The following is a 20631-nucleotide window of genomic DNA, read 5'->3' on the forward strand; positions in this document are numbered from 1 at the left end:
AATAGCATCCTAGTTTCTAAAGAGTAAGATCCACAGTCTTATGAGGAATGGCTGATACTCATTTTCCTTGCTGCAGCCATGCTTGCTTCTTTGTTGATTACATCTGTCCAGATGCTTCGCTGTCTCCCCTTGGCTATCTACAGGACTTTTCACTTGTCCCCTTCATACTATTGTACCCTGCCCATGCTACTTTACATTGTAACTCTTGTCTCAACATTTCTTCTCTCCTCTGCAATTTCTTTTTAAAGATTTATTTATTTATTGTATTTATTTATTGTATTTACTTACTTATTTATTTATTATATGTAAGTACACTGTAGCTGTTTTTAGACACACCAGAAGAGGGCATAAGATCTCATTATGGATGGTTGTGAGCCACCATGTGGTTGCTGGGATTTGAACTCAGGACCTTCAGAAGAACAGTCAGTGTTCTTAACTACTGAGCCATCTCTCCAGCCCTGGAATTTTTTCCATAGAATTTCTTAACTGATTTTCCTTTTTTCCTCTTAGACAGGGTTCCTCTGTGTAGCCCTGGCTATCCTGGAACTCACTCTGTAAACCAGGCTGGCCTTGAATTCAGAAATCTGCCTCCTCTGCCTCCCAAGTGCTGGCATGTGCTACCACTGCCGGGCTGATTTTCTAATCACTATTAATTTTCTATAAACTTTTTAGTACTAGAGCATAAAATCCATGTGGGAAGTTTTATCTTGCTCAGTTCTAACAAACAGTAGGCACTTTGGCTTTGTTGGCATGAATAAAAGGCTGATTTCTTACTTGTCCTTTAAAGAGTTGCATCCCACAGACTTTCCTCCTTTACCCACTCCTTTGATTTGAACTAATACCTTTGTCTACTGTAGTTTCCCACACTGACCTATCTTGGTTACAGTAATTCAAAAAACAAAACAACACATACATAAACACACACATATACACACACACCTTCTTCTGGGGCTGGTGAGATGGTTCATTGGGAAAGGTACTTGTCACCAAACCTAACAACTTGTTTGATTCTGGGAATCCACATGGTAGAAGGAAAAGATTAAAAGTTGTCCTATGAGCCGGGCGGTGGTAATCCTAGCACTCTGGGAGGCAGAGGCAGGCAGATTTCTGAGTTCGAGGCCAGCCTGGTCTACAGAGTGAGTTCCAGGACAACCAGGACGATACAGAGAAACCCTGTCTCTAAGAGCCAAAAACAAACAAACAAACAAAAACCCCCCAAAAAACAAAAGAATACTGGCATTTTATGCATGTTTAAAAGAATAACAACCTAAAAAGAACAAAGATCATTGTATAAAAAAAGTCTGAGATACAGGAATGGATGAAATTAATAAACCCCTGCAGTTCAGTTCAGTATGTAGACTATAGAGGATGTATCTAAGAGTACAATAGTATATACATGGAAAATAGGTGTGTGTTCAGTCATGAAAAACACCTACCTTTAGGGAGTAAGACTCAGTGAAGCAGTGGACTTTACATCGTAGACACTTGAATGCCAATTTAAAAAGTTGTTTTTTGGAGACAAAGACTCATCATTTAGCCATGACTGGTCAGGAACTGGGAATTCTGCATACCTTTGCCTCTTGAGTGCAGGGGTTAAAAGTATGTGCTACTGTACTAGGCAGAAAATATTTTTTGAGATGCATTAACTGCATAAAATAGTTGAAATGATATACTGCAAATACAATTATAATACGAGTGTCTTCATCTTCAAACTGTGTAAACTATAAGGTAAGAAGTCCATAATACTGAAAATCAATTCACATACTGGATAGTCAGACTTCTTAGGGCACTGGTTTCTCTGGCAGTCTACTTACTCTGAGATCAGGTTGCTCTACCCCCTTTATTATATTGGCTTATCTCTATTGTAGCTATGGTTCTTTGGCAAATGCTAAAAGGATTCTGACTTCCTCTTATGTCATTCTCCCGGAGTACAAACTAAGGAACATTGTCATTTAGGTTGCCCACTCAGAAGCACAAATGACACGCTAATCTCTCATGCTTTAAATCTTTATACAGATAACCTTTTCACAGGCATGTAATTACAGCTAAAGGCATGGTTTCCTAAGTACAACTTAATGCTTAAAGTGAGGTAGCTGGCCAACTCTTCAATGGATTAAATGAAATTGAACAAATTAAATGATTAATAGAATTCCTTCAGCATGACAGGAAACTACATTTTCTGCATCATCAAACATAAGTATTGTATCAATTTTAAGTTATAGGGAGATGGTTAACATTTGACTGCATGACTTATGATACAAACCAGAGGCAAGTTCTTATCTCAGCTTAACATCTCAAATTCTCAGACATAACTATCCTCACTGCTTTCTTCAATAATGTGTAATAATGGAATGAAACATTTTTATGATCTTTGGGAGAAGCCAGGCCTAAAATCTAAGAATAAAACCTTTTTGTGTGTGTGTATATATATATATATTATTTTGTGTTTTGAGGCAGGGCATTGTTATGTACATGTGACTGGCCTTGAACTTTGTGATTCTCTTGCCTCTGTGGCCCAGGGACTGGGATTATAGGTGCAAGCTGACACTCCCAGGAAAGGACAAAGTCTTGAAAATTCCTGTGTTAGCATTACTTTAAACTTGATTAAGTTTTAATCTAGTCTTTTCTGATATTTTTGTGGTAATCATTTCATAAGACAAATTTTCACAACAGTCCCAGCTCTCAAGTGGGGTAGTGCCACAGGGGAAAAATAATTTGCTCTGAATCCACTGTAATTCAACTGTGCAATTATACACCCAGACCCATGCTTAGTAAAGAGAGATCATTTTAATGTACTATTTGATAAAGTGGTAATGCATCCTGTATCTTGCATCTGAACTCTTAAGGATTTTTCCTCCTCACAGCTGAAATCTTTAGTTTCCCTTCAAAATAACCTAATTCAGAATTCTTACTGTACAGGACGACTGTTTTGTCTGAGGGATACACTGAACAGATAACATGGAAATTAAAGGGTTTGGAATGTATCCCCAACCTCCTGATTCATGGGCTTTTAGTAATACAACTACTCTCAGGTCTTATTAACTGCCTCAGAGAACTGGAAAGGCAGTGTTGTGACTAAGGTTGCCAAGCTGTAGTTCTGGTCCACCAGGAAAGGTAAGTAGAGAAACACCTTTCTCTGATAGGGCATGTGACAATCAGTCGGCTTCAGGAACTGAAATTCTTTTGCTGGCCCTAAATTACTCAACTGGCACCTCCAGTTTACTCTAATCCAAATAGTTATTTTTTTCAATGTTGCTTCCTTATTGAGAAGCTTCATGTTATGACTTTCAGGGTGAAGACGGATACAAATTAGAATTAAAAATGGAAGGAAATGGGAACCAGGTGTGGGGCAGGCACATGCTTCTAATATCTGGAGGCAGAGGCAGGAGGACTGCCCCAAGTCCCAGCCCAGGCAACTGCTAGAACTTGTCTCACTGGTCCCCCCACCCAGAAAAAGGAAATGGAAAAAATTCCATTGTATTTATACACATTTTGTTTACTAACTTTGGACATTTTTAACATTTTGACTATTGTATATACTATTGCTATAAACACTGAGTGCATAAATAGCTGTTCACACATCCTGTTAAAGACATACTTTGGGGGTATGTACTTAGAAGTGTCATTGCTGAACCACATGGGGAAGCCTGATACTCTACAATACAATGAGACATGTTCAGTGAAATAAACCAGTCACAGGAGAAATGTAGTTGTCTTGAGGAACTAGCATTACTGTTGAAAAAGTTTCAGTTCTCTACTAGATCAAGCAGTCCTGAAGACAAACTAAGACTGCATAATGTGTTCTTAATGCTAAATTCACACATGCACTGTATGTACACACACACACACACATATATATTTATATATATACACACACACATATGTAAATGTTTTAAAGCAAGCTACTCTGTCTTGAACTGTCTCATTTCTAGAGGGCAAGTGTTTGGTAGGGCCGGGTGTGGTGGTGCTTCTTGTAGAATCAGTACATGGGAAACTGAGGCATGCGAATCTCCAAGTTCGAGGCCAGCCTGGGTTACAAAGCAGAACCCTGTGTCAGAAACACCCAAAGCACATTCAAGGCGACTTTAAAAAATTGGGGGAGAGAGGCCATAGGTTCAGAGGGAAGGAAATGGGCCGACACAGTGGCTGGGCCTCTAAAAGAAAAGCTAAGGCAGTCGGGTCCGGAGAATGGGAAGGCGCAGAAGGTAAAATAATTCTGTGACAAGGTTCACTGCCCTGTCCTTAAGAAAAAATGGTATCTTCTCAGAGAAGCCTCGAGATTCTCATCTTCCACGTCTGTCAACATCCACTGAACGTTAGGGGTTCCCCGCCTGCCCGCTCCTTGGTGGCCCGCACCGCTTTCCTCAGACCCCTGCTCCCTAACATTCCCCGAGTCTTCCAAGGTGGGTCTCGGCCACCGCAGCACCAACCGTCATCGCTCCGGCCCCGCCCGTCGAACGCCAGAACGTGGGGGCGGGAAGAACCGTCCTCGGGCGCCCCGGAAGTCACTGCCCTCTTGGCCGCTGAGCGCCGCGGCGGGATTCAAGGCCTAGGATTGGCGGGAAGACGAAGATGACGCGTTACGTGAGGCGAGTCCGCCCCGCCCCTGCGCTCCTGCGCGCTGTTAGCGTGGGAGGGGGGGCGGAGCGTGGCCCCGGGCGGCCATTACCCGGAACTGTCCCGGGCCTCGGGTCAGGTGACCCGCGGCGGTGCTGGAGGGAGGGGGGGCGGAAGGGAGGAGAGGAGGAGTGAGGAGAGACGCGCAGGGAGGAGAGAGGAGAAGGGCGGAGTAGTAGGGAGGGGAAGGGGGCGGGGTGGGAGCGGGTCACGTGACTCGGCATGGAGGAGGCGGCGGCGGCGGTCGGGAGGAGTCGCTGGGGCAGAAGCCGCACTTGTTAGTGTTGGGGGAGGAGGGGGCCGGGGACGCCGACACCGTCTGCCGGCGACGCCGCGAAGAAGGCGGGAGGGGGGTGGGGGCGAGACCAGGCTCCGACCCCCGGCCGAGGGGATGAGGGGAGCATGGGCGCCAAGGAGTCACGGATCGGATTCCTCAGCTACGAGGAGGCGCTGAGGAGAGGTGAGGGGGAGGGGTCGAGTGAGCTGCGGGGAGGCCAGCGCGGAGCGCCCGGGGGTGGGTGGCCGGGGGGTGGGGGGGAGCGGAGGTTGGGGCGTGGGGTGCCAGGCCAAGGACCGGGAGGCCAGCCGTAGGAATATCGAGGGCAGGGAGATGGAGGTGGGAGCGGTGTTTGGGAATTGGGGCACTAGGGGAGGGGGCGAAGCTTTCGCAGTGACGGGGGTACCGGGCGCTGGCTGGCCTTAGCCGGTGCGCTCGGGTGGCGTTGATCTCTTGTCTAGGTACAGGGAAGCCCTAACCATCGCTTCTTGGGTGGCTTAACCCTTCCAGGCCCCTCATTTCAGTGCCATTTTCTCAGATCACTCTTTCATTAAAAATAAATAAATAAATAAAAGCCTCCGACCACATCCTAATCTGGTTTCTAACAGCTTTGGCTGGAGAAGAGAAGGCAGGGCGTTCTGTTTTGCTCCTGGAAGTCTTTTCCTATTACGGAACCTCTGGTGTTCCCAGGGTCTTTGCCTCTCTCTTGAGGGCGATGACTGTCCTTCCATTTACTACTGCCACCCTTCACCCTTTGAGCGATTGACTTTGATTAAGAACGATCTGGAGTGAAGTTGTGTTTAAGGTGAGAAGAGACTAGACAGCTGATGTTGCCCTAAGACCTTGTCTTAGGTTTCCTCTCCTCGGACACTGATCAGACGGTTTTAGTACACTTGATTCTCCAGTTCTTACCCTCTCGCTCCCTTAAAATGGCATTGGGAAACCCAGCATTGTGATACTGTGTTACAGCTCGCTTCAGAGCCTGGCTTTGCTGTCAGTCCTAGACGGCTGCTGTTCTTGGCTCTGATTCACACTGTGTTGTTAATAGCCCCAACCCCCTACCACTTACTCTGATAAGGTTGTCGGTGTGAAGCTCATGCTAACTGGAAGTGTCTTGCACAGTTTATGGCCGGAATGTGACTTAATTTTTCATGACTGAGATTTGAGAGTGTGTCTGTGTGGTGCTTGTAGTTCTTTGATGTTTAATGGATTTTCTTGGTAAGAAGTTAAAAACATTAAGCAGATTAGTGGCCAGACATTATTGTTAACAGATTTTTTTTTTTAAACAGAGCTGAGGACCGAACCCAGGGCCTTGCACTTGCTAGGCAAGCACTCTACCACTGAGCTAAATCCCCAACCCCTGTTAACAGATTTCTAAGACCAAAATAAATAAATAAATAAATAAATAAATAAATAAATAAATTCAGCCATGCGCCAGGTGTTTTTTAGTAACTTGGAATAGAAAATTAAAATATGACGAAAAAGACATTTTAAAGTGAGGATTTAGAAGTGAGATCTAGTTCATATACAAAGAGAATTAAGTTCATTGGACTCACTACCTAATAAATAGAAAATAAGATACAGAATTATAGCTGTATCAGTTTTGGACTGAGCAGAATAGGGAAAATACGCATTTAGTGGTACTTACCACATCAGCATGATGATTTTTTTTTTTTTTTTTTTTGGTTTTTTTCGAGACAGGGTTTCTCTGTGTAGCCCTGGCTGTCCTGGAACTCACTCTGTAGACCAGGCTGGCCTCGAACTCAGAAATCCTCCTTCCTCTGCCTCCCAAGTGCTGGGATTAAAGACGTGTGCCACCACCACCCGGCATGATGATTATTTATTTTTTTTTAAAGATTTATTTATTATATGTAAGTACACTGTAGCTGTCTTCAGACACCAGAAAAGGGTGTCAGATCTCTTGACAGATGGTTGTGAGCCACCATGTGGGTGCTGGGATTTGAACTCATAACCTTTGGAAGAACAGTCGGTGCTCTTACTTCCTGAGCCATCTCTCCAGCCCATGATGATTATTTTTAAGTGCAATCTTTCTTGAACTTTTTCTCTCTGTTTTAGTATGAGAAATATTACAAATTCTTGATTTATTTCCAATCCTACTAGACCAGTCACTTCCTGAATGCTGTTGAGCTTGACTGTTCAGGGGGCAGTTAGTCTATGGCTTACATGGCATGAAATAGGGCACAGTCAAGTGACTAGGGCACAGCTGCTCAGAAGTGTTCTGTCAGTTTAAGGGTGTGAATACCAGTGATATACCTGGTGGTAAGAATTCTAAAATTAAACTTTTATTCCTGCTCTTATTGATTTACTTTATATCAAATAAGACTGTATATTTTTTTTTTGTTTTTTTTTTTTTAAGACAGGGTTTCTCTGTGGAGGCCTGACTGTCTGAATGAACATAATTTTGTAGACCAGGCTGGCCTTAAACTCAGAGATTCACTTGTCTCTTGCTCCCAAGTGCTGGGATTAAAAGCATTCTACTCCATACCCTGCAAGACTGTACATTTTAAAATATAAATACATTTAAAAATGATCTGGTGAAAGGTTTTTGTTTAATGTGTTATGAAATGTGCCTGTGAAATTTTAAAATGCATATTTGAAGAAGTAGCAAAGTATGAATTAAAGTCTTAGTAGAGGTTGTTTGAATGGGTTTGTTTTTGCCAGTTTTGTTGCTGGGAAATTAAACCAAAGAGGAGCAAGTTGATAGTTTCTAAGTGTAGGCTGGGCTATGTTTAAAACATGCAAATTAGATGTCAGACTTCAAATTTACTACAGATAGATTTTGCTGGAGCTATTGAATGGTTTGAGAACCTTTTGGGGCACCTGAATAAATAGGTGCAAATACTTACATTAGTTTTATTGTTTACATTGTGTAAGGAGAGTTGGACAGATAGGATTTGACAAGTATAGAACAAGCTTCTTAGAACTATTTGACCCTTTTGGCTTTAATTTAAATGAGCACTGCCCACTACCTGTTCATAATTACACAACATTAAAAAAGTCTGATGCATTAATGCAAACAAGAAATTTCAGACAGTTTGTCTAGTAAAGTGGCAGTATTAGTGATAGATGACACTGGTCCTGAGTGAGAGGCCAGTTGAGTCTATGTTTGAGGCTCTAGAAATTAGGATGAATTTTGGGTTTATATCCTATTTTGCCTAGATTGCCAATTATTTCAACTTTTACTTTCCTGAAAGTATACAGTTTAGACATTTTTTAGAAGATGGGTTAGTGGTAGCTTTTATTTGTGGCGGATATCATAAATATCTTGAGTAGCATGCAACAGGCTTAACTTATTAAAATATTTGTATTATATTTGTTTGTATGTGTTTGCTTGCCATAGTAATTTATGGAGGTATTTTTGGGACCCAGGAGTCAGTTCTCTCATTGTACTGTGTGGCTCCCTGGATCCCAGGGAGTGAACTGAGGTTATTAGGTTTACAGTGGTCACCTTTACCGTTACACTCACTCAACTTGAATTTTTTTTCCTTAAATTACTTATTTTTATTTTATAAGCATTGTTTGGTGTTTTGCCTCTCCCCTTCTCTTAAAGAACACATGTGTTATCTAAGGAATTATGCCTGTTTTCATGGATACTGAGAATTTTAATAGCTTAATATTAATAGCTTTAATAGCTTTAATGCTTGACATGTCTTTATTTTACCATGTTACATCAGTTTATATCTTTCGTGTGTGATATATATGTGTATTGTTTTGGACAAGATCTAACTATGTAGCCTTTCTCTTCCTGGAACTCACTATACAGACCAGGATAGTGTTGAGTTTTCATAGCTCTGCCAGTCTCTACTTGCTAGTGCTGGGATTACAGGTGTTTACCAACAGGCCTGGGTTGTAGTTTATGCAGTACTCCCCAACCTCCCTCCCCTGTGTGTGTGTATGTGTGTGTAGACTCGTGCATGAACTTGGATAGGTAAGCTAGTGAACAAGTTCAGCTATGAATTTTCCTCAGGTACCTTTCACCAGTTTGGGACTCAGTGGTTAGGTCAGTTATCAGAAGTCTCAGCAGTGTCCACCTCCCCAGCACTGGGGTTACCAGCACAGGCTACCATGTATAGCTTTGTTACTTGAGTGTTGGGGATGGGTCCTATACTCTCATGGCCAGCACTTTACCATCTGAGCTGCCTTCCTAGCATTTGAAGCTTTTTTTATTTTTTTATTTTTATTTTTATTTTTTTTGAGACAGGGTCTCTATGTAGCTCTGGTTGTCCTGGATTACTATATAAACCAGGCTGGCCTCAAACCCATAAGAGATCCACCTGCCTCTGCTAAATCCTAAGATTAAAGGTGAAACTCATATTTTTTTTGTTGTTGTTGTTGTTTTGTTTTATTTTTGTTTTTTTGAAGACAGTTTGTCTGTGTAGCCTCGGCTATCCTGGAATTCATTCTGTAGATCAGGCTGGCCTTGAACTCAGAGATCTACCTGCTCTGCCTCCTGAGTGCCAGGGCCAAAGGCATGCGCTACCACCACCATGGACTAAAACTTGTATATTTTTAAAAACATATTCTAAGTCTTCAGAGCACAACAATTAAAAATGCTGGCTGAGGATTAGGCATAGTGGCATCTGACTAAGTCCAGCACTCAGGAAGCAGAAACAGGCAGATCTCTGTGAGTTTGAGGCCAGCTGGTCTGCATAGTGAATTTTAGACCAACCAGGGCTTCACAATGAGACCATACCTAAAGAAAAGTTGGGTGATAAACATTTAGAATTCAAACAAAAATTAAATATTTTCCATAATTATTTCTTCTCTGTACCTCTTTCTTTTCATCTTTGTGGAAATAGGATTATGCTTTCTCTCCATTTGAATCAAGAATTGACAGATTTAAAATGTTCTTAGCTGGGGAGGTGGTGCTTACCTTTAATCCCAGCATTTAGGAGGCAGAGGCAGGTGAATCTGAGTTCAGGACAGCCAAGGTTAAACAGAGGAAAAACCCTGTCTCAGTGCCCCCCAACCACCAAAGTTTTTGACTGTATAGAGAGTATTGATTTCTTAATTCTGCCTTTCTTAGTGCTGGGACTTTAACCTGGGGCCTTTTGCATCTAAGCAGGACCCTACCCCTGAGCAACACTTCTAGCTCTGGCTTTTTTGATGCAACTTTACTTTGTAGTGGTTGGATTTGAATTTGTTATGTTATCTACACTGGCCTATAGCCCTTGCTTGGTCTTCCTGCAAAACTAACCCCCTGAGTGCTAGGATTACAGGGTGAGCCACTGTACACAGCTGTGGAATCACTTTTTCTTTTCTTTTTTTTTTTTTTTTACAGTAACCAACCACTGTCTGGCTCAAATATGTTTTTAATTATAATAGAATTGTCTTATTTTTCTTTTTCCAAACCTTCCTACATTCCCCTTACTCTCAAGTTTATGGCCTCTTTCTTTGATTTTTATTGTTAAGTATATATGTGTATACGTGCATGAATATGAACAAATATGTATCCTACCAAGTTTGTTATTGTTTATATGTGTATAGTTTCAGAGATGACCACTCTTTATTGAACCAGTAGAAGGGCTTATCCCTGAGAGAGGCTAATTCTCCCAGCAATCATTAGTTACCTGTAATTCTTTGTCTTGAGGGTGTTGGGGGAGGTAGACAGAACCCTGTGAGATTTTCTCCCTTTATGTTAACATTGATACTGCCATTGTTCTGGTATTCTCTATGCAGCCTTTTCTAGAAGAGACTGTTTTACGGCTGTGCTGGTTTTTTGGTGCTTAAGGCATTTCCCTTTTTTTTGATGCTCTCTGAGCCATGGATGTAGAAACTATGACACGTACATTTTGACTGGGATCTCCATAATTTGTTGATTTCTGTATTGTGTTCAGTTGTTTTCTGTGTTTGTCTTCATTTGCTATAGAGGATTCTTTGATGAGTGGTAGTAGCTACACTTATCCAGGAATGGTAGCTCAGCACAGATTGACATTTTAATGTTCCTTTGCTCATTCATAAATACTGGCTAAAAATAAGGCACAGAAAAAAAAAAGATGACTAAGTCGCTCTCTATAGGATTAAATAGCCTAGGTCAGTAATTTTCACTAAAATTGATATGTCCTCCATACGGAGGACTGGAGAGATGGCTCAGTGGATAAGAGTACTGGTTGCTTTTCCAGAGGTCCTGAGTTCAATTCCTAGCAACCATATGGCTCACAAAAATCTATAATGTGATCTAATGCTCTCTTCTGACTTGCAGGTGTACATGCAGACAGAGCACTCATATACATAAAATCTAAAAAAAAACTATAAGGAGTGGGAATAAAACATCAGAGCTGTAGTTATAATTTGAAATATTTAGTAATATACGTAATTATTAAATACTATTTACATATATTATTTATAAACTACAGATATATAGGATCTTTAGCATATTGATAATTGATAATAGTATCTTTAGTACTAGAGAGATGTAGAATGTGGGTAAATGGCCGTGATGGCTTGGAAGTACCACAGCATTGTACTTATTTCCTAGTGTGTGCTCAGTAATTACCTGTAAGGAATTTACTTTCCTAGTCTTTTAGCAGTTAGGTTTTGTAGACAATGATTTAGCATGGAGTAGTTGAAGTTCCAAGTAAGATTTTGCTTACTAAACTTCTCAGTGTTAATTGTAAACTTTTACTAGATTAATAGTAACTATGATACAATAGTAGGTAGTTTGCCAGATAGTACATCATTCTGAAGGGAAAACTGAATTTTTCAGTCGGTACTTTCTGTAGTGCACTAGTTTTTGTTTGTATTTGTATATTTGAGACAGGGTCTTGTGACCTGGGGCTGAATATAGCTAGCTAACTTAATCTGGCCTCCTACTTCTGCTTGCCACATGCTGGGATCACAGGCGTGTGCCATCACAGGTGGCTGTAATGCACAATTTATTCTCTTCTCTTAAATCACCAATCTTTCATCACCTGAACTTGTTTAATTCGTTAGTAAACTCGTTGGTGTTAGCATTATACAAGAAAAAAAATAGAGCAGTTTTAAATTAATGTGCTTCTATAGCATTCTCTAAGGAGTTAAAGAGGATGTTTCTCCCTTTATAGGCTTGGTACATTTGGGGTATGTGAGTGACAAAGAGGAGATTAATTCACCGATTAAGCCGGCAGTTTAGAGCATGAACATAATGATGTGACATGACTTGCTGGTCAGCGACCTTCCCATTTACTAAACTGGACAGTTGTTTGTTTTTTGTTTTTCGGGGTTTTTTTTTTTTTTGTTTTTTTTGTTTTTTTTTTGTTTTTTTTGTTTTTTGTATTTTCGAGACAGTTTCTCTGTGTAGCTCTGGCTGTCCTGGAACTCACTCTGTAGACCAGGCAGGCAGGAATCTGCCTGCCTCTGCCTCCCAAGTGGTGGGATTAAAGGCGTGTGCCACCACTGCCCAGCTGTTTTCTTTTTCTTTTCTTTTTTTTTTTTTTTTGGTTTTTTTAGACAGGGTTTCTCTGTGTAGCTCTGGCTGCCCTGGATCTCACTCTGTAGACCAAGCTGGCCTGGAATTCAGAAATTCGCCTGCCTCTGCCTCCCAAGTGCTGGGATTACAGGCGTGCGCCACTATGCCCGGCTGTTTTTCATTTTCTATCTTAGAGTTTATTTACAGTGACAACACTCAGGGTTGCTTTTCAAAATGATGGGCAATTTAGAGTTGGGACTGTGATGCCTGAATAATAGCCAGATACTTTCTCTGGAAAAGGGAGATTTTTGGCACTTGATTATATATATGCTAGATCACAGGAGATGTTAGGGAATTTATTACTATTATTGAAGCAACCATAAAAGATTGGCTATCTCTTTAGAAGTAGAGATAAAGACTGACAGTTTGGTAGTTGTAATATTAAGCAGCTGCAATGGTGAAGGGATTTTTACTTGTGAGTTAGAAGCTGGTGGTTTGAATGACAGTAACAGTGGTATAGCCCTATAATAGCACTCTGGGCGTTAAGGCAGAAGGTACTAAGTTCAAGGTTAGATTGGCTCACTTAAGCAGGATCGTGTTTCAGACTACACAGTTTAGTGGTTTATAGTGGTATTTAAAAGACTAAGTAGGACTGGCAGGTTTTTTAAAATACCGTATCTAGGAAGCATGACTTCTCTTTTTAGGACTTATTTATGCTTCTGCTTTTCACATTTGGACCTCATGGTATTTGTGTTTAGACTGAACTATTTCATCTCTTTTCTGAATGCCAATCAGTGTGGATCTTTACAGAGTTAGTGGTAGGTAGTTAATTATTGACACGGAAACTTGCTAAAACTAGGTTCTTTAGTATGTACTATTATAATTAGAGGCCTAAATGTTCTAAGACCTATTCAAAGATAATCAGCATTCAAGCCCAGCTCTTAATGCCTTTCTTTATTAGGAATTAATAATCATTAATATGAAATTCCAAGTTCACCACTGGTTTTCAAGCTTTTCTACAACTTGGCATCCTTGATACTAAATTGTTTTAAAACCAGGCAGTGGCTTAAAAAAATGTTTTAAAACAAAAATCATTTGCTTTTTTTTTTCTTTTTTCTTTTTTCTTTTTTTGGTTTTTTCGAGACAGGGTTTCTCTGTATAGCCCTGGCTGTCCTGGAACTCACTCTGTAGACCAGGTTGGCCTCGAACTCAGAAATCTGCCTACCTCTGCCTCCCAGAACTCTGGGACTACAGACGTGCACCACCATGGCCCGGCTCAGTGCTTGCTTTTTGAGACAGGCTCTTAATAAGTTGCCTGGGTTGCCTTTGGAATTGTTCTCTTGTCTAAATCTTTTGAGTTATGGTATTATTGGTGAATGTTGTCATATGTGGTAGAATAAGTCTTTTAATATTCACTGTGGTTGACTTGATAATGAAGTATGAAAGGTTCTGGAGAAACTTTCTTTGTGGAAAGGATTCTTTTATTAAAATAGGCTTCTTTTACTCTTTCATGACAATAAAGGGCACCATTATTCCCACCATTGTTTATGGCCAAAGTATAGACATGCCTGCATATCTTTAGTTCCCCCTCTGCTTATTTTGTTAATTTGGTGTCCTTTCTGTTAATTTCTACCCAGCTCTCCTACCTGCTACCTCTTCTCTATCTAGTCTCAGCTGCCATTGTTTCTTACTAAAGTTACACAATAGCCATTGGGTTCTTAAAATCCGAGTCTTGTTATTCTTTCCCTCCTGCCTTTTGTTTTTTTTTTAAATGTATCCCAGGTTAGTTTTGAACTTGAATTCTCTTTCAGTGCTGGGGTTTATAGTCTTGCACCACAGTAACAGATCATAAATTCTTTATTTAAAGCTTGTTTGTTACTTTTGGGCAAAAATGTACCTCTTACAATGATCTACAAGACCCACAAATTATTCAGTTTCCGTTTGAAACTTCTGCCTATTTATCCCCCCACCCCACCCTCAACACACACACACACACACACACACACACACACACACACACTCACTCTCTCTCTCTCTCTCTCTCTCTCTCTCTCACTCATTTTTGAGACTTAGTCTTATTTTGTAACCAAGGCTGGCCTGGCACCTCTATGGACTAGGCTAGCCTAACCTTGAACTCACTGAGCTCTGCCTGCTTCTGTTTCCTGTGTGCTGAGAGTAAAGGTGTTCACCACCACTCTTGGTCCTAATACTTTGCCATTATAAACACTATGGTTTTCTTTTTGTTCTTAAAGCACAGTTCTGGCTTGCTGTGTTTGCATTTGTCACTGTCAGATAGGATGTTTACTTTTGTAATTGTTCTTGAAGCAGGGTCTCATGTCACCTAAGATGGCATCTTTAAGGATGATATTGGACTCCTGATTCACCCTTTTCCTTTTTAAAAATAAGTGATGAGAATTCTTTTGGATTTTTTTATTTTTTGTTTGAGACAGACATTTTTTTCCTGTGCAGCCCTGTCTGTCCTGGAATGCTCTATATTTTTGCGTAGACCAGGCTGCCCTTGACGTCACAGAGAGATACATCTGTCTCTGTTGGGATTAAGGTTGTGGTTTTTGTTGTTGCTTTAAAAATTTATTTATGCCGGGCAGTGGTGGCGCACACCTTTAATCCCAGCACTTGGGAGGCAGAGGCAGGTGAATTTCTGAGTTCGAGGCCAGCCTGGTCTACAGAGTGAGTTCCAGGACAGACAAGGCTATACAGAGAAACCCTGTTTCAAAAAAACCAAAAAAAAAAAAATTAATTTCTTGTAAGCGCCTATGGCTTTTTAGTGTTAATGGTTTAGAGATTATATGGAAGTTAAGGAGTTCTTTTTTGTTTTTTTGTTTTTTGAGATGGGGTTTCTCTGTGTAGCCCTGGGTGTCCTGGAACTCACTCTGTAGACCAGGCTGGCCTCCAACTCAGAAATCTACCTGCCTCTGCCTCCCTAGTGCTGGGATTAAAGGTGTGCACCACCTTCACCCCACTAAGAGAGGAGTTCTTAATGATGCAAATGACATGTTTTCCAGAATCTTTTGCTTTAGGCTTGCCTCAGATTTCCAAGGTAGTTGAAGATAATCTTGAGTATCAGTCATTCTGCCTTTTCCCTAGAGCTGAGTTACAGAATACTGCCCAGTCTTAAGAGTTGTTTTATTTTTTCTGTTTCTGGTGCTTTGGATTGAATCTAGGGCTTTATACATGCTAGGTAAGAACTCTACCAGAGTTCTTTCCCCGGCTATAAGAAATATTTTTAAGATGATGTGTGTAACCGTTTAAATGTAGCTCTTTGCGCATCAAATTTTGTTATAGTAATTTTTTTGTGTACTTTATTAGAGATTGTCAGATATTCTTACATCTTTTCCAGAAGTTTTTTTTTGTTTTGTTTTGTTTGTTTTGTTTTTTGTTTGTTTCTTTCAAGACAGGGTTTCTCTGTATAGCCCTAGCTGTCCCGGAACTCACTCTGTAGACCAGGCTGGCCTCGAACTCAGAAATCCACCTGTCTCTGCCTCCCAAGTACTGGGATTAAAGGCGTGGGCCACCACTGCCCTGCTCAGAAGTTTTTATCTTTCACATTTTAATACATTTATTTCTTTATTTTTTGTGTCTATGCACATATGAACAAGAGTGTGGAGATAGAGAACATTTGAGAATAGGTCCTCTCCTTCTACCATGTGGCTTCTGGAGACTGAGCACAAGTTGTCAGTCAGGGTAACTGCAAGTACTCATATCTACTGAGCCACCTGTGGGCCCAAGCTTTTCAGTTTTCTTTTTTCTTTTCTTTCCTTTCTCTGTGTTCCCTTTCCATCTTTCCAACTCTTCTTTCATTCCTTTTTGTTCTTTTGGATTTGGTTTTTTAGAGACAGGGTTTCTCTGTATAGCCCTGGCTGTCCTGGAACTCACTCTGTAGACCAGGCTGGCCTCAAACTCAGAAATCTGCCTGCCTCTGCCTCCCAGAGTGCTGGAATTACAGGCAGCTTCATTTCTTTTTTTGTGATACTGGTGATGGAGCCATTTCCACAAATTAGGACAGTGTTCTACAATTCACTCAGCTTATATCTCTCCCAGAAGTTTCTGTGTCTTGGTAGTAGGTGCTTTACAACTTAATATATTAGAGGAAATATTTTCTGTACTGTGGGCTGATATGCCAGTGTGTGTGTGTATAAAACTTTGCACACATTTTGACCATTGTTTGAGTGGCTTTATTTAATAATGGATCGATATTGTGCATTAAGCATAAATGTTTAAGTTATTTCAGTATAGGACAATTATAATATAAATTTCCAAAGAAGTTAAGGTTTTAATCATTTTTAAAACATTCCTTTTCATAAGAAACCAGGTATAATTGGCAAAAATAAATTGGGTGTATGTGAAATGCAGTACATAATCTGATTTATTATTTTTCATCACATATATGAAGTTAACTTAGAAATTAAAAATTTATTGGAAAAAATACATTAGGTAAAAATAAACATTTTCTTTTCCAGTGCTAGTGATTGAATCCACCAGGCCCTTACACATGCTAGGTAATCACTACTACTGAATTACTTCTCTAGCACCTCTTTTCTTTTGCTTTTCTGATTGTGTGTGTGTGGGTGTGTGTATTTCATAACCAGTTTTAACTGACATACCAAACTTAATCTGGCCTCTAAAGGTGGTGCTAAGTTTGGCTTTATGTAGGGATTACTTAGTTCTTCTATACCTACAGGGGAAATAATATTAATAAAGATATATTCTAGGTATACTTCTTGGGTTTGCATATATGTATTTAATCCTGTAATAAAATCCCAACAATGTGCTATATGTTTCATAGTACATTTATAGATAATCCCTCTACATGGCCAATAATAATAATGTTAAAATTACTAAGGTGAAGAGTATGATGATGAATATCTGAAATTACAGTCTTAGGAAGTTGAGACAGGAAGATCTAGTGTTAGAGGCCAGCCTGAGTGACATCATTAATTAGACTGTCTCAACAACAACTAGCAAAATCGGGCCATGAGAGGGCTCAGTGGGAAAAGCACCTGCTGTCAAGCCTGAAGACCTGAGTTTGTTCCCTGGGACTCAGAGGAAGGAGAGAACTGACTCTCTGAAATTGTTCTCTGATTTCCACACATGTGCTGTGGCATACATGTATACAAACAAATAAAATGTAATAATTAAAATAATTTATATTGTATGTAGGCAGTTATTTGCATCGTAGTGTGAGGCTGTATAAAGGACTTTACAGTGTGAGTCCATTCAGAGTTATAATGGGAAGAATTACTGTTATCCTATTTTTGAAAGCACTAAAAGTGGTTAGAAATGTTATAAATGTATAGGGAAATTGATTTTTTTTTTTTTAAGATAAGGTCTCATTGTGTAGCCCAGGTGTTCCTGGAACTGACTGTATTTTCCAGGCTGGCCTGGAGCACAAAATAATACTCTCTCAGTCTTCCCCAGTACTGAGACTGTAAGCTACCATACCTGGCTTGTGTTTGTTTGTCTTGAAATCTAAAATAATACATATTGATTGTCATTTCTGTCCATGTACCTTTCTATATTTAGATTAGCTTTTAAGATTAATATTTACTTTTTTTGTTTTTGTTTTTGTTTTTTTGAGACAGGGTTTCAAAAAATATATAGCCCTGGCTGTCCTGGAACTCACTCTGTAGACCTGACCTTGAACTCAGAAATCTGCCTGCCTCTGTCTCACAAGTGCTGGGATTAAAATACCATGGATTATGCCCGAAATACTATGTTTAATGAAATAAAATTTCATTTTATTTATTTTCTGTATCAGGAGGCAGTGGTGTGTACTTGTGCCCCAGCACATGTTTGACTGTCAGAGGACAACTTGTCTGGCAGTTAGTTCTCTGCTTACATCATGGAGAACTCTAGGTCCTCAGGCTTGGCAGTAGATGGATGCCTTTACCCACAGACCTATTATGATGGCTCCAAATACTATTTTTAATCAGTATTATATGTATATGTATAAATTTAAAAATAAATAATAAAAATAGCAAAATTATAAGATTTGTTAGATGTGGGCTAGTAGAATGGTCCCCTGGGTAAATGTATAGCTGTGCCTATAGGTGACCTAAGTTCTAGCTCTAGAACCCATGTAAAAGTGGAAGGAGAAACCAACTCCACAGAGTTGTCACTTAACCTCCTCCTTAGGCTGTCTTGGGCATGTCCCTTCCCTGTCATCATACACAGACACATAAATAATAATACGCTTTCTTATTGAGTATATTCTTCATTTACATTTCAAATGTTGAATAATATGCCTTTAAAAATTTAAATGAGAACCACTTTTCTCTATGTCTTGGCATTTTTTTTTTGTTCCTTCTGAGAAGACTATTGTATATTTTCATAGTTGAACTTTGATATTTGATATTGGTTCTATTCAGATTTAGATATTTTCTGTTGATTCTTTTCTTAGAAGCATAAGAATAAAACTTGCATTTCTTGCCAGGCAATGGTGGGGCATGCCTTTAATCGCAGCACTTGGGAGGCAGAGACAGGCGGGTTTCTCTGAGTTTGAGGCCAGCCTAGTCTCCAGAGTGAGTTCCAGGACAGCCGGGGCTACAGAAAGAAACCCTGTCTCAAAAAACAAAAACAAAACAACAAAATAAATCTTACATTTCTCTTTATCCTGCACTATTTCCCTCATCCCTTCCCCTGCTACTTCATTCTAACAATAGTGGCATGGTAGCTTTAGTTAAATAGTCATTGTTTTTGCCTTATGATATAATGTGATTCACATGTGAAGTTATGTCTCAAGCTATGATTACTTTTTTGGCTCATCTTTTCTTTCTCTTGGAATGAATATTTGTTGTGGTTTTATTTGCTTTTATTTGGTATTCTTTACACTTTTTTTTTTCTTTTGGCTTTTTTGGTTTTTTTGAGACAGGGTTTCTCTGTGTAGCCCTGGCTGTCCTGGAACTCACTTTGTAGACCAGGCTGTCCTCAAACTCAGAAATCCGCCTGCCTCTGCCTCCCAGAGTGCTGGGATTAAAGGCGTGCGCCACCACAGCCCAGCAGTTTATTTGGTATTCTTATTTCAAACTTTGTTAGCTCACTCTTTGCTCTTTTCAATGATGTCTTATGATTTATAATCCCAGCACTCAGGAGACAGAGGCAGGCAGTTCTCTTGAGGCTAGCCTGGTTTACATAGCCAGTTTCAGGTCAGTCAAAACTATATAGTAAGACTTTGTTTCAGAAAAACCAAACCAAACCAACCAACCAACCAAACAAACAAACGCACAAAAAAATCAAAAAACCAACCCAAAAACCTAACAAACACCCACCTACATAAACTTATATTTAAGTATATTGGTGTTTTGTCCACATGTTTGTGAAGGTGTTGGATCCCCTGGAACCGGAGTTATGGACACTGTGAGCTTCCATGTGGGTAGTAGGAATTGACCCTGTGTCCTCTGGAAGTGCTTTTAACCACAACCATCTCTCCAGCTCCTACCAACTAGTTCTTATTCTGCGACATGAATTCTGTGACGTTTGTTTGCTTATTTGAGATAGGATCTCATATAATTCAGGCTATCCTGAAACTTAAGTGATTGAGAATGGCCATGAATTTCTAATCTTTCCAGCTTTACCTCCCAAGTGCTGAGTGAAATAGCTGTCATCAGATCTAGTTATAAATTGTTTTATCTATATATATAGTCTTTCACTAGAAACTTGTGTGTTTTTCTCTGAGAAACGTGTGTGGTTTTCTCTGAGAAACTTGTCATTGCATCATCTGAAGTTGATACTTCCTTATTTTAATTATTTTGTTCTGCTTTGGTTGTTTTTGAAATGTTTATACAATTTTACATTGTTTTAATTATTTTTTTTATTTTGAGACAGGGTACCACTGGCACTATCTGGTTTGCAACTTGGTGTGTAGACTAGGCTGGCTTCAAAGAGCTCTTCCTGTCTCTGCCTCCTGAGTGCTGGGATTAAAGACTTGAGGCACCACACCCAGCTTGTTTACATGGTTTGGCTTTATGTAACAGAACTTCAGAATGTTGTCATCTTGAGGTTGTGTGTAGAACCCTGTTTAGGTAGGTGTGAGGAAATTGTTGACAAGCACAAAATAGTATATTTTATACTAGTAGCAGCAGACTCTTAAGTCCCTAGACTTATGTTTTTGGTGCCAAGATTTAATTCTTGAATTTTTTTTTCTTTTTTTTTGGATTTTTTTTTTTTTTTTTTTTTTGAGACAGGGTTTCTCTGTATAGCCCTGGCTGTCCTGAACTCATTCTGTAGACCAGGCTGGCCTTAACTCAGAAATCCTCCTGCCTCTGCCTCCCAGAGTACTGGGATTACAGGCATGCGCCACCACTGCCCGGCT

General features: G+C 40.0%; 1 protein-coding gene across 3 annotated transcripts in view; it reads left to right on the forward strand.

The window, feature by feature from the left end:
• The first annotated feature begins 4894 nt into the window (after positions 1-4894).
• The window catches only part of Usp32 (ubiquitin specific peptidase 32), a 134194-nt gene continuing 118457 nt past the window's right edge, over positions 4895-20631 (forward strand). For 2 of the 3 annotated variants that reach the window (XM_052196929.1, XM_052196930.1), the window contains exon 1: positions 4898-5077. In XM_052196929.1, the coding sequence (XP_052052889.1) occupies positions 5020-5077 (58 nt within the window). In that variant the 5' untranslated portion in view covers positions 4898-5019. Of the gene's footprint in view, positions 5078-20631 lie in introns of all 3 variants that reach the window. The other variant, XM_052196932.1, reaches the window with a different exon arrangement.

This window comes from Apodemus sylvaticus, chromosome 10, assembly GCF_947179515.1.
Source record: "Apodemus sylvaticus chromosome 10, mApoSyl1.1, whole genome shotgun sequence".
NCBI classification, from domain to species: Eukaryota; Metazoa; Chordata; class Mammalia; order Rodentia; family Muridae; genus Apodemus; species Apodemus sylvaticus.